A 13,595-nucleotide genomic window follows, 5' to 3' on the forward strand; every position below is an offset into this window, starting at 1 on the left:
TCAAAAAAAAAGAAAAAAAAAAGAAAAAAAAGAAAAAAAAGTGAAAAATTTCATCTGCTGCAAAAGACAGAAACAGTTTGAGAATCAGCCAGGCACTGTAATTCACAGCATCTTACAGATATTGACTGGGACACGGATGCTGGGGAAGATAATTTTTGAAAATGTTAACATTCCTAATGACCATACAGACAAAACCCAAGGATCAAAGCTGCAGCTATGGAAAAGGGAAAACAGGATAGGACTTCCACCTCCCAGCTCCATGAGTTTGATGATAGCCCTGACTCATTTACGGATGATATTCTACTATATCCCAGCACCTGTATATTCTAAGCTCCAGTGTCTGAATTAATATTAGATCAGGTCTTGAATCCCATGAGTAATTGCTGTTAGAGAAGGAAAGAGAAGTCAAATTCACGATTCTAATTCTAAATATCACGCATTAAAAGGAAAAAAAAGGGGAAAAAAAAGAAAGAGTAAAAGACAAATGCCACCTCTAGAACTGCATACTTTTAAAATTGTCAGGAATATTACATACAGGAATTCTAGTTCCCAACTTGATCTGAGCAATAGGAGTAATCAAATCTGTGTCTCTTAATGCATCAGTATCTGAACCACAGACCAACCTGAGAGGAGTTAAAAAAACAAAGCCTCCTCTTCCTTCTGCCAACCACTGAGGAAAACTTTAGTCACAAACTTTTTGATCATGAGGAGATAATTGCAGGGACCCATTTTCCAGCAGGTCTAAGTACCTTAGCCACTTTTCTGAGAGTATGAAGTACCATTTTTGTTACGGAGCCAGCCAGGAGAAAAACTCAGCCTGCGGTTCCTAAGCACACAGAGCTGCACCATTTCACACCAGGTGAGACCATAGCTCTGAGGCAGCCAATGTTTTCTAACACAAGCTAATATTGTTTTAAGCCTTAAGAACTCTAATTGGAGCAAGATAGTTCTTTTGTGCTATGCTTGGCTGGGAGAGGAGCCTTTTCACTGCTGTCCCCCCAGCAGGGCCAGCACAGCCCACTGGGGCCCCCTAAAGGGACAATGCCTTGCTGATGGGCCTATACTGCTGACACTACTGTTCAAGTCTCACTCTCAGGGAAACCCTCAATGCCATCAATTGCCAATTTCAAAATGCTGAAATTATGCATTAAAACAAGAACAAACAGCACGCCCCAAGCAAACAAGGCCCGAAGGAAGAGAGCTGTCTGGGAACTGCAGAAGCATCTTTCAAATGAAGCATGTTCAGCCTTGACGCATCCAGTATTTAAATAGCTGGCTGAGCTAGTTTAAACTTAGTTTGAAAACAGACTTCATCAGCATTTTGTTTACTTAGTTGCTTACTTTTTCACTTGCTTTTTGCCACTTTTCCTAGCATCTCTACAATAACATATGAAGCAGCAAAAGCACTGAAGATGCCTCCCTACCTTGCCCACCCACCTGCAAGCTTGTTTTGCTCTTTCCCCATACTTAACAAACAGCTGTCACCCCAAAGCTTTATTGCCTGGTTATTTATTCAGCTGCCATCGCTAAATAGCAGTGGGAGGCCCGTGAATGATTTGGAAGATCCACAACCTCAGAGAAGTCACCCTGACAGACAGGAGCTTGTTCGCACAGCATCTGGCCTATGCAGCATTCAACTAAACAGAAAATTTGTAACCAACAAAATGAAACCCTTTTTCCCCTAGAAATCTACAACCTCAGTCCTATGCTGCTTTTCTGCACTGTCCCTGTAGCATAAAAGGGACACATCCCATAGCTGAATAGCATTGAGCTGGAATAACACTGGCTCTGCTACAGGAGATGCATTACCATGCTAAAATTCCTGCATGAAATGCTTAAACAGTATCAGCAGTGGTGGAAAAATTCAACTTCAATGCACATTTTATTTGCTGGAGATTAGTTTCACAGGAATCTATAGTTAGATTCATTTCAGTGAGGGGTTAAGATTTTTTTTCTTTGTTTGTTCCCATTTATACAGGCAATTTTTCCAGGCATGTTTCCAATGTGGAGGACATATTCATACATCCTACACAAAACTAAAAACTCCTTTCAAAATGAGTCAAAGGGTACTTGGGGCATAGGGACATCCTAGTTAGAAAAGTCTGACTGTAAGCAATTTTTCAGACTCCTTGGTAAAACCGAGCTGTTGTGAACTCCTCTGGAAACACATAGAGGCCGTACTGCACAGCACTGGCAGCACAGCTGTTTATGATTTATACGTGTACCACATAAAATATGTGATACTGAGAACAGCTAAACAGTGAACAGCACAGACTGTTTCTTAGTCCAACAGATTGTGCTTCCACCCAGGTTCTCTACAGACATACATCCTTCAGCCTCTGAATTCCCCCCAGATTTAAAGGATAAGAATATGCCTCACATCAAACCCCATGATACACATTTTTCCTATCAATTAAAATGTAAATGCAAAGACAAAATGAGCAAAGTGAATTTCAATTCCCACTCCATTCTTGACTCAAAGTGCAATTTTTCAACATTGACTGCAGGCACTCACGTCCATCAGCTGTCCGGGCTTCCATGTGTACAAGGTCTGGTTCTTTATCCAAACCCATCACAGACCTGGGAGAAAGACAGAAAAAAAGAAGAGTAGTAAAGAGGTGATCTAGAAGGCTGAAATCAGATGGACAGAGCGCGTGGGCTAGCAAAACCAGTTCAACTTTGGGATAGCAGGCATGTAGTTCCCTGCATTCTGCCCTCTTTGTAGTCTCTGTTTCTATGTAGCCTGCTCTCAGGAGCCAACTACTAAACTTAACCTACCTTCCCAGATGCTGGTGAATAAGCCTGCCTGTCCCTTGCCTACAGAAGCAAAACTACAGCAGCCATTTCTGTGGTGGCAAAGCTAGCTGGCACAAGATTCAGTCAAATGAGAGCTCTATTTTCATACTGCAAGAAAGATGAGGGCACAGCAGACAAACACTTATAGACAGCAAACTAAAAAGGGGTTTTACTCAGATGAATAGTGTGGTGAGATCTGTCCCTTGTTTGCTAGGCAATCTTGCTACTGTTTATCTCAGTTTACCCATCTTCAAATCAGGTACACATGCATGGTAAACTTCAGACAAGAAATTGCAAGCCAGTATTCATTATTCACTCCGTGTCATAGCCCCTGATACTCATGAAATAAGGCATGAGTTTCTCTAAACCTTAGGGGCTGACCACCTCAAGTCAAATCTTCATGTGCATTTTTCTTTTATTCCCTAAAAACATTTTGCAAGACACACTACAAAGACAGTTTTTCTCTTGGCAAAGGGAAAGTCAAGCCCAGAACAGAAATGTTATTCTTAGTGTTCTGGCTGATAAGAATCACTAGGAGGTGAACATTTAGTCCTAGCAATGGCTGGCAGGGGAAAAAAAATCCATAGATGTCCACGTGATTTATGGAGCTGCTTCTCCTGAGTTAACCACGGGGTTAGATTAAAAAGGGACAACGACAAAAATCAGTTTCTAATTTGGTGGAAGCTGAATTTGATACAGTAGATTGTAAATAATAGATTCCCTCTGAGCCAACCAACATTCACAATTCCCTAATGCTACGAAGCACTTTCATCACGATCTTTCGTTGCTTATTCCTTAGGGCATCAACAGCTAAAACATTTTTAAAAATAAATAAAAGACATTCAAAATACAGACGCTCTGATAAATTTTTGTGGTGCTGAAAAAACAAAGCAATTAAAACAACAAGCTTACATACGCCCCAGAATTCAGCTAAGATCAGCCAGTGCTGCAAATGCCAAAATAACTGCACTATGACCCAGAGTGGAGGTAACTGAAAGTGGCTCATCTCATTAACTATAGCTTCATGCTAATGGTGAACCCACACTGTGAACTGTGGCAAAAACCAACAAAGCAAAAACAAAGCCACACAAGCAGAGTTTTCATCACTCTGCTCCCAGTGAGAAATAGCCTGTTCCTTAATCGCTTCCATCAGTTTCAAGGTGATGCCACAAGGAAGAAAATGCTGTCCATTATCAGTAAGAATGTCAGAAAAGGCCAGAGTCCCTATGACCACATAATTGTTGGGGTCAAATCTTCTGAAAGATCTGAGCACAGTTAAAAGTGGCAGTAAGACAGGTAAGACATTCCTTAAAATGTCAATGAAAAATATGAGATAGAGCAAAATACATTACCAATGCACAGAAAGAGCACATCTTTCCAGTCCACAGCAAAATTCTTCTGCCTTTTTCCCATAAGTAGCTATAAATTCTATAATTTCAGTTGTTCAGCAATCACAACTATCATTTACGGCACTCCAAATGGGATGGAGGTATGGTGCTCACCAATGTATCTGTGCATCACAACTTTATCAAAAGGGGCAAGGGGGCAGTAATTTTAACACTTTTTGGTAGGATTGAGAGCACATCAAGGATCAACACAATAGCCCTTCCCAGCAGGCTTTCTAGCTGTCACTCTAGAGGCTACACTCTACAGTGTTTTTCTGGAAGCCAGATGCCAGCCTTTTACAAAAGAGCCATTGGCCATGTCAGCAATGCCAAGCTGTCACTATTCCGCTTGGCACCTCCTGGGTTCCTCCCACTCCTGGCCCAGAAAAAAAAACATCAGAATGCTATCCATTTTAATAATGACTGGAATTAGGGGAACCTAAGCATTTCTGAATAAAAGCCAAAATTATTATTACTATTGTGTGTTTGTACACACAGCCTCTGTGGATTCCCTCCACTTAAAATTCGTATTACAAAACCACCAAGGGAGGATAGGAATCTCTTGAAGTATGTCAGTCTAGCTTGAATTTCCTTCCTAATGCCATCTACTTCTTCCCTTAATTAGTTTTGACAAGCCCAATGGCTCTTTTCAGAACAACAACAAAGAGATCAGTATACAGCACCTCCCAGTATTTCTCTGCTTGCTGAACACTGTACTTCAAGTGGAAAAGCTCACAAACCAATCTCCTGTGATCCAAAAGCAAAACAAGCTCCTGTTGACTACAGGTAGATAACAAGCCTGTAAAGTAATGCATCAGTTGTCCTTCCTTCTCCCAGACCAGTTCTCCTCAATTCAAAGCCTCTGACTGCAAAACAAATCCACAATCAATGTGTTTCTTTATGCCTGCTCCCACCCACAATGACAACTGCTGTGCTTTGCAGTTTGTCTGCCTCCTGAACATAGGTGTTTTCAGTAAACATCCTCAAGTCCTTTCTGTCTGGAGGAGCTTTAAGTGAAGAATGCAAAAGAAGATTGGTAATAGAAAAAGCAAGATGTGAACATAGGTCCTAGAACACTCTTGCAAGCATGCACACAGACTGTAAAGCTATTCCTCATCCCACATGGTAACTGAGCTGGTCTTGAAATTACACTGCAACAACCACTCGTGCAGCAATACATGAAGAAAAACAGACACCTTTACAGCTGTACATTTTCTCATGCCTTCTGTCTTTCAAGGACATTTGAAGAATACACTGTGCAAAACAACTTAGCAACTTAAACATGATGAAGAGTATGTCGGCATTCTTTGACAGAACCTTGCGTGTTCTGTACAGTCAAGTGGAACCCACAGAGCAGACTGCCTGGGAAGGAGTTTCATTGCTCTCTGTCTGACAAACAGCTCTATTTTAGAGGGTTACAAAGGAAAGAGTATTTAACAACCATCAGAAACCCTAAGCATAGCTTGAAAACATTTTTCCTTTATGTGGTCACATCTCAGGCTCTAGGCACAGCTCAGCTCTGTTGGGGATGTGCAGAAACTCCAAATGGCACAAACCAAACCAAACCAAACAAAACAAAAAAAAAGGCAGTTGCACTGTGACAAACAGATGAAAAAACGCTGAGAAAAGAGGATGCAGCCAGAAGTGACAGGAAAGGTCATTTTTTCCTGCTGACATGTTCCCTGACTGCTGCAAAGGCAGTTTTTGAAATGGGGAGCCTGCAGCTAATGTTGCAGCTGACACGGGATCATTGGCCAATTAAGAATTCAAATACCTCTGAATCCCATTAGGAAAGACACAGTGGTTACACGGTCTCTATCTTCTGCTGCTTTTCTTTCTTTTTTTTTCTTTTTTTTTTTTTTTTCTTTCATAGTAATTCATTTTCGTGAGATCTTTACTTCGTTTCAGGAGATGACTTTGTGATCTTGAAAGGTGAAAGACAGACAGGACCCTCGCAAGATCTTTATCTCTATCTTGAGGGGAAATCATTGTGCACGGATGCACATTTATTATGCTGTTCTGATAATATTTCATCTCTGACCTGGAGGAAAAGCAAGCAAGAAGGGCAAGGAAAACACAGCACTTTGCATTGTAAGTAGATATTCCTGTAAGACACTGCATAGTTCAAAATTAAAAATGCAAAGAAAAGGAAAAAGAAATATACAGACTCTCAGTCTGGTCTCCCTGCCCTACTAAACATTTCAATTCACTGATACTACCAACTCTATTACCTCTCACTGGAACAAGCCACATTTTTCTACCCATTTTTCAGACATCAGGCATTAATGATGAAGAACAGCATTGAGTTTTAACTACTCTCATATCCTAGATTAAAAATGCTGAGCAATTCAGACTACCTGCCATTGACCCCAGTTTCCTAAACCATAAACAGAAAAAGAGATATCCTGCTCCCCCATCTCCTAGACACCCTCATACAGGGGGTGGAAGGGAGTTATCACTAGAACTCAGGAACATTAGAGTAAAGGATTTATAATGAGGTCATAAAACAGACCATAGGGTTCAGGCTTTCAAACTTGGTCTGGAAACTGCTAGACTGAGCATGTGGCACAGGAGCATGCATTTTTCTGAACCAGCCAAGACAGCATCCAGCAGCTCTGGTTTGAAAACATAAACAAAACTTTTAAAATGGACTGAAACTTCCACAAGATGACAATTTGGAGAGCTTTTTTGGAGTCTGGAATGTCAGATAAAAGATACCTGTGACTGCTCATATCCAGGGACAGAGGAAGCAGATGGAGACTGCTTAGCAGACAGAGTACTATGTAACAGGAATGAAAATAGGAAGGAACAAAGTACATTTATTGTGTAATAATATGTAAAGCAGGAAAAACACATCCTTTTGCTTTAGGCAACTGTAGTCAAATTAGTGGATGCTGCCAATTAGCCTGCTGCAATTCTAATTGTATCCTGCTCCAGAAGTGAGTATAAACCCTTGTGAATGGTGCCAGGCAAGCAGCACTTGTGATCAACTCACCCAAGCAACAAAAAGGGCAAGTGGGAGCAGAAACTGATGCAGACCATTCCTGTTCAGCTGATGTGAATCTTCTAACGTATTATAAATGCTGTTTCAAGATAGATCAGTTGATTGCCTTCTCCATTATGTTGCCAAGGTATCAATAAGTGACATCAGATTTTCCTCAGCATCAATAACTGGGGTTGTCTTCAGATGATTAAGGGGATTCTGTCTGTTTCCCTGCTATTTACTGGAGTCAAGGCTAGAACTAGATCCAACAGGTATTGACTGTGCACAAGTAACAGCCAATGCACACAAAAGCTACATATACTCAGGCTAACAACATGAAATAAAAAAATATAATTGGGGAAACTATACATACAGTTGAAGAAAGAATGCTTTCATTAAACACATAAATACAGCACTATTCTCTGTGACTGAACAGAAGAGACACTGCTGGATGGGGTAGGATGTGAAAAGGCTCTGAAGAGTTACAGATAAAATATCTCCTTGGACAGCATATTTCAAATAAAGCTTAGAAAAAGAGCTTGGCAGGAAGATACTGTGAAAAAATGTCTGATCCAGGTCCTTGGATCTTCCTACATCTTTTCCAGTGCTAATTTCTGTGATGCTACAGTTCTGGACATTGGTAAAACTAATTGCTGTGAGATTTAGCTTGCTAGATAAAGCAAAAAAAAATTTCCAAGTATTTTTTCTTAGATAATTTCTTTTCAGAAGACATTGCAGAGCCAATGTTCTAGTTCATCTTGAGGAGATGTTCTGTCTAGTAATCAAAGAAAACAAAACTTGTGCATCTACAATCTCTGCTTATGCATTCATAAGTGCATACATGCACCTGACCATGTGCATTCCACCCCTGCTACCTGCTGGACATCTAAACCAGTTTTCTGTCAACTCTTAATGGATTAGAGGTCCTAGAACTAAGATGTTGCTACAAGTTTCATGGACATAACAGTGCAGCAAGAGGAAAGAGGTTTGAGCCAACATTTTCATTGAGGAACAGGTTGATGTTTAAACTCAACCCCCTTGCAGATCAGTAGGGAAGCCACACAAGACAGCAGGTTTTGTGGCACACAAACTTTTTTTGTTTCCCCTCTTCTCGTTACATAAAAGAAGGTGACTCTTTATTTCACAGAAATTAACAGAAACTCAAAAGAAATTGTCACTGAACCTGAGAATGCCTTTAAAGGATATTAATCAACTGAACAAAGCCACTGCTGGATCACATTTTTCTTTATTCTGTATGCTAATACCGAAATCTAAGGAAGCGCAAATATTACTCTCTAATTCTCATCTAGTTAACAGGTCTTAGTTCTTTCAAATCCCCTGGCATTTCTTACCGTGCCTACGCTATGAATCCCAATAAACATAACTGAAGTTTGCAATACAATCATGAAAAAGTGTGTGGGCAGTAGGGTGAAGAACCTTACTCGCAGCCCTGTCAAGGTTTGAAAGCTCCAGCAGCACCGGCAGAACACATGCCGGAGGTGGCATCTTAATTTCCCAGCGGTGCCAGAAATAACTTCTCCTGGGGACTGAGGCTCATGCAGGGAGCTAATCTGTCAGCTATGTCAAGGCAGAACTCATAGCGGGTGTGCTCCCAGGTGTAGTCACAGTCTTGCTGCTAACTTACAAACTAAATAAGTTGCTTCCATGCAGTTTGCTGCTTCTCTGCTCTGGCCCATCAGCATACACCTGAACCAGGGTACGTAAAAGCAGATATGGTGGAAGTAAAGCAGTGGCTGCTCACTGACTTAAGATGTTATCGCTGTGAAGATCTCAAAGCTTCAGCACACAATATACATCTGTTCTGCTCCATGCGCATCTAATACAGACAGCAAGGCTCTGAGAAAAGTGTTTATAGAAAGTAGAGAGGGGATTCGCCTGTAATTAGAGGTCTGTAAAATTAACGGTAGACAAGTTTAAAATACTTTCCATCAAAAGGATGATTTGATTCTGTTTTGCATGTAGAAGGATGGGACACTTATTGCAGAACCTTCTAGTATTTCACATTTCAAGTTCTTTGAAAAACCAAGAATAAAAATTGATTTTTGATACATTAAAAAGTACACATTTTCAGCTTTGTCTTCTTTCTTACTATGCTTTTTGTTTTGGAATAGATAAGGGGAAAAGAGCACAGAAAATAGCATAGGAAAGGGAAAACAAAAATACAGAAAATATCTTGTACAAAAGCCATTTCAGTGATCAAAATCTAAGTGAGGGGGATGTTGTAGTTTGCAGCTTTTTTGGGGGGGGAAATATATGTATATCAGTGGAATCACTTTCCTGGCCAGTTGTTCTTTGCACAAATTTGTGAAACGCAAGCAGAGTTTTTGCTTCTGTTCTCAGACAGATCACTGACATTGAGCGACTTTCAGCTCCTTCCCTGCATTTGGTTTAAAATGAGGTTAGTGCCTACTACATTATGAAGTCCAGTTAATTAATGTTTGCTCAGTGCTTGGCTGTCTTCCTTTGAAAGTCATGCAGATTGGGAATCACTGTAGATTATTACTTTGTTTTTTCAGGAAACATGAATCAACCATGTTTACATTCAATTTAGAAAAGCAAAAAACATGTTCAGCAAAACCATCAGCCAGTCCTGCAGACAAGGTTTTTGCTGGAGTTCCTGTTTCCCTCCATGGAAGGGAATGCTTAGAAGACTCCTTGCTCTCAGTTTGTCTCCTATCAAAACTATCCTAAATGCAATCTGCTCAAGCAATGTTTTTTACGACAGAATAAGGATTCTCAGTTCACTGTGTGTTTAATTCCCCTCATTTGTATTAACATTTTCTAACTGCAAATATGACATGTCTGAAACGATAAGGCTCAGTGATTCTGCTATTAACAGAATCCAAGGCAGAACACAGTGCTTTTGAAATACTTCAATGTGAGCGCATCATTTAATAAATGAATGCAGCATTAGATGAATAAAAATAAAACTTAAATGTCCAAAGAAGGGACGCCAGTATGAAACTTGGCACAGGCAGAATGTATAAGATATGTTGACGAGCGCCATATGCCTATGGGCATTGTACATTGTATTAATTAAGGAAGGATGAGCCTTCACGTTCCCTGTTGCAGAATACTGCAAAGAATCACCATGGGATAACGTCTAACATTGCAGAAATAATTTTGCTGTTCAGTTTATGCATTTCGGGGAAAGCCACTGTGAAAAAACAGATTTGCACAGCAAACCTTTCCTAACCGTTGTTTTGCTGTATTTCAAACACAAGCCTGAAGAGAACAAATGCCTTATTTCATTCTTTGACTTTTACAAATCAGCCAGGAAAGGCAGAGAAGAAGAGGGAGAGGTGCGACAGGGGGAGAAAGACAAAGGAGAAGAATAAAATCATTCAGGACCAGCAAGCATAACTGCATCAGCGCATCTCCTTACCCAAAAAATCACACTGAATAAGCTGCTGAGAGTGAGATATATATTTGTCCCAGCATCAATAACAGTGGAAGGCATGTCCAAAAAGGAGGAAGCAAAAAGCATTCTGGCAGCAGTCAGATGTGCAAAGACATGTTCTTTCTATAGAAACAGCATGCCTATGTCGCTATAGTGGGTAAAAGCAAACATGACAGGAGTTCTGTAGACAACCCATTATCTCATGACAAGATAGGTTTGCATTTTAAACACAGGCATCCTCAGATACAGCACAGAGAGAAGAATGAAAAGGGCAAGGCTACTTGCACGTCTGTCCATCAGTGGTAGAATGACATTATAGCAGGAGAGATCTGTGAAGTCATGGAGCTTTTGTGGGTTCCTTTGCTTCAAGTTGGATTGATGTCCAGCATCCTGATAGGTTGAGTACAACATGCACTCCCAGGTCTTCTGAATTCCAAAGTGTTGCCATCCCCAAAGCATTCTCCACTTTTCAAGTAAGAAAGCAAAGTGCTACAACAGGAGTACGTGCTGCCTACATGACAAGAAGTGAAGATACAGGGCCAAGTTGTAGGTGAACAAAGAGCTTCTCCTTGTCAAGTTCTAAATCTGTTGTTATAGGTGAGCAATAAGAGGAAAGAAAAGCACAAGGCCAAGTGAAATGTAATACTCTGCTGTTTTCTGGCTTCAGGGCAAATTCCAAAGTGTCAACACATTTCTCAAATCTAATGATTTGGAGAAAGAAAAAAAAATCTGGAGAAAATACACAGATCTAGAAATGGCTTTGGAGAGACGCTATTACAGATTGTCCCTAAAATCAATATTATAATGGAACATGTCTCTTTTCCTCAACGATTTTCAATCAAAACCTGAAACCCAAAAATACTGTGAGAAAAACCCAAGAATCTTTCCATACTCTTTGCCTAAAGACTTGGCAGAGTTTCTGGTTTGTTTTTTTTTTCCCAATAAAAAGCAAGATGTAATCCTGTGGGAGATCAGCTCTGAAGACTGCTGGTATTACTTATTATTTCCTCAAGTCTTTTCCAGTATTCGCAAGTTAGTACCTTTCTCTGAGACTCAGCCATGGAAATTTTGATGTTTCACTAAACATGAAGATGTATCTACAATCTGATTTTATTACCTTCTGCCCAATGGAGGACAATTATCCATAAGATAATTACAGAGCTACGATAACCACAGCTATCTCCTATTCCAATTAGCTTGCTACAAATATGCAAGTAAAGCAGCCTCACTCACTGCCTTCTCATCCTTATTCTGTATATGATCAGCAAGAGACAAGTTACTGAATCAACATTATTTAAAAGAACCTGTGGTGTAGCTAATAAGATACTCCTTCCCACTCTTACGTTCTGATGTAGCTTCGTGCTTGTTATGCTGAACAATAGCAAAATTAAACTCATCTCATTCTACAGAGGAGGCTCAGGGGAATGCCAAGGAATGAAAGGATGGGAGTTTCAATTTCTTCTCTTCCCGAGAACGAATTCAGCCTCATATAACTGCTGATGAATTGTCGTTTTAAGAGGGTTTGTTAATTTCCAACAGGCAGAAGGCATAAAGAGGGACCTCCTTATCTTTAATGGATGTTATTGAGCAACACAAATGGCTCACATTTAAATGAATGCAGAAGCATCTTGTCTGTTTTGTCACGATAAGACTGTTCTTTCTGCACGGCATGGGTTCAGCTCCTTCTGTTAAATAAAACAACTGTTTTTGTTCAACTTAATGGCAGGCAAACTTCCAAAGGTTGAGAGGCTGAAGTCAGTTCAGGGAAATGAACTGGAATTTATCTGGGTCTTTTCTGATTCTTTTTGAGAAAATTACCTGAGGAGCTTTGAGATATGACTGAAATTCGAGTTTTAAGCAAAAATGGCCCATATGTGTGTGAAGAACTTACTGAGAATTAGTTCTCCATTAGATTGCATCCTTCTCCAATGGAAGAATGCTTCCAGACCCAGCTGCTGCAAAAAGGCAGGAGCTGTAATAACTCACACCAAAGCGAATCTCTGGAAATCCAAGTGGGACATCCAGGATGAGGCCTGGGGCAGGAGGGGGGCTATGCCCAGGAAAGCTGCTCAGCTCTCCGCTGTCGGCAGATGTTTTGCAGCTGAATTAAATGCCTGAAAATTTATATCCATAATCAAAGCAGGTAAAAAGATCATTTCAAATCTTCTCAGATCAGTGGTGGTTTTAAAAACAAATCCCACAGGTTTCTCTGTCAGTTATCTGAAAGCAAGAGTGGTCCCTCCCACAATGAAAACCAGCCCATTTGTCCAGAAACAAAGAGATTAGCATGGAATGAGCCAAAAGTGAAAACCTAAGCCAAATTGCACATGCAAAATTAGGAGAATATTCCATGCTAGCCAAAGAGCACAAAATACGATAATACCATTGGTCTGGCAGCCTAGCTTTCGATTTGCTTTGCCAAGCCATGACAGTATGGGAGATCCCCATATGCCTCAGGGAGATGCATTATTCAATATATTAATTAGAGGGAGCTGGCTTTCATCATTGCTTCCTACAAAGTATTCACACAGAATTACTCTGGGACTGTTACTGACAGGCTGAAATTAATTTGTGTTTGAGTTCACATGCATTAGGGAGAGGCAGAATAAAGTCTGCCCATGCAGGCCACACAAGTCTGTATCACAACATTTAGGCTTCCAATGCTGACCATGAGTTTCTCATCACATCTTATTTGGTTCCCTGTTGCATGTGAAGGAAATAGATTCTTCCATCATACACTGTCTGGAATGACATGGTACTGGGATCCAGCCCAGAGATGAGCCTTATCTGGGAGAGGCACTGAATCAATTCCTCCTTAGACTTTTCTTGCAAGGTGGTTTCTCTGGTCTGCTCAGGTCACGGACAGTTAGTCATGAGAGAGTGGGGGATTACAAATGGATCCAAGATTTACAATGGGGAAATAAGAGAAGAGACTAGCCCCTAGGGACATGAAGAAACCTTATAGATAAGAGACTGAATCATGAGGCTTTTAGATGGCAGAAAGGCTGAA

The 13,595-nt window shown here is 40.5% G+C and overlaps 1 protein-coding gene across 1 annotated transcript in view; it reads right to left on the reverse strand.

Annotated features, from left to right (window-relative positions):
- The window catches only part of SORCS3 (sortilin related VPS10 domain containing receptor 3), a 271,115-nt gene that overhangs the window by 81,947 nt on the left and 175,573 nt on the right, over nucleotides 1–13,595 (reverse strand). The window contains 1 exon segment of the mRNA XM_042818330.1: nucleotides 2,516–2,580. Within this exon segment, the coding sequence (XP_042674264.1) occupies nucleotides 2,516–2,580 (65 nt within the window).

Source organism: Centrocercus urophasianus, unplaced genomic scaffold (assembly GCF_019232065.1).
Source record: "Centrocercus urophasianus isolate 14NV4802_14NV808 unplaced genomic scaffold, USGS_Curo_1.0 seq_17, whole genome shotgun sequence".
Taxonomy (NCBI): domain Eukaryota; kingdom Metazoa; phylum Chordata; class Aves; order Galliformes; family Phasianidae; genus Centrocercus; species Centrocercus urophasianus.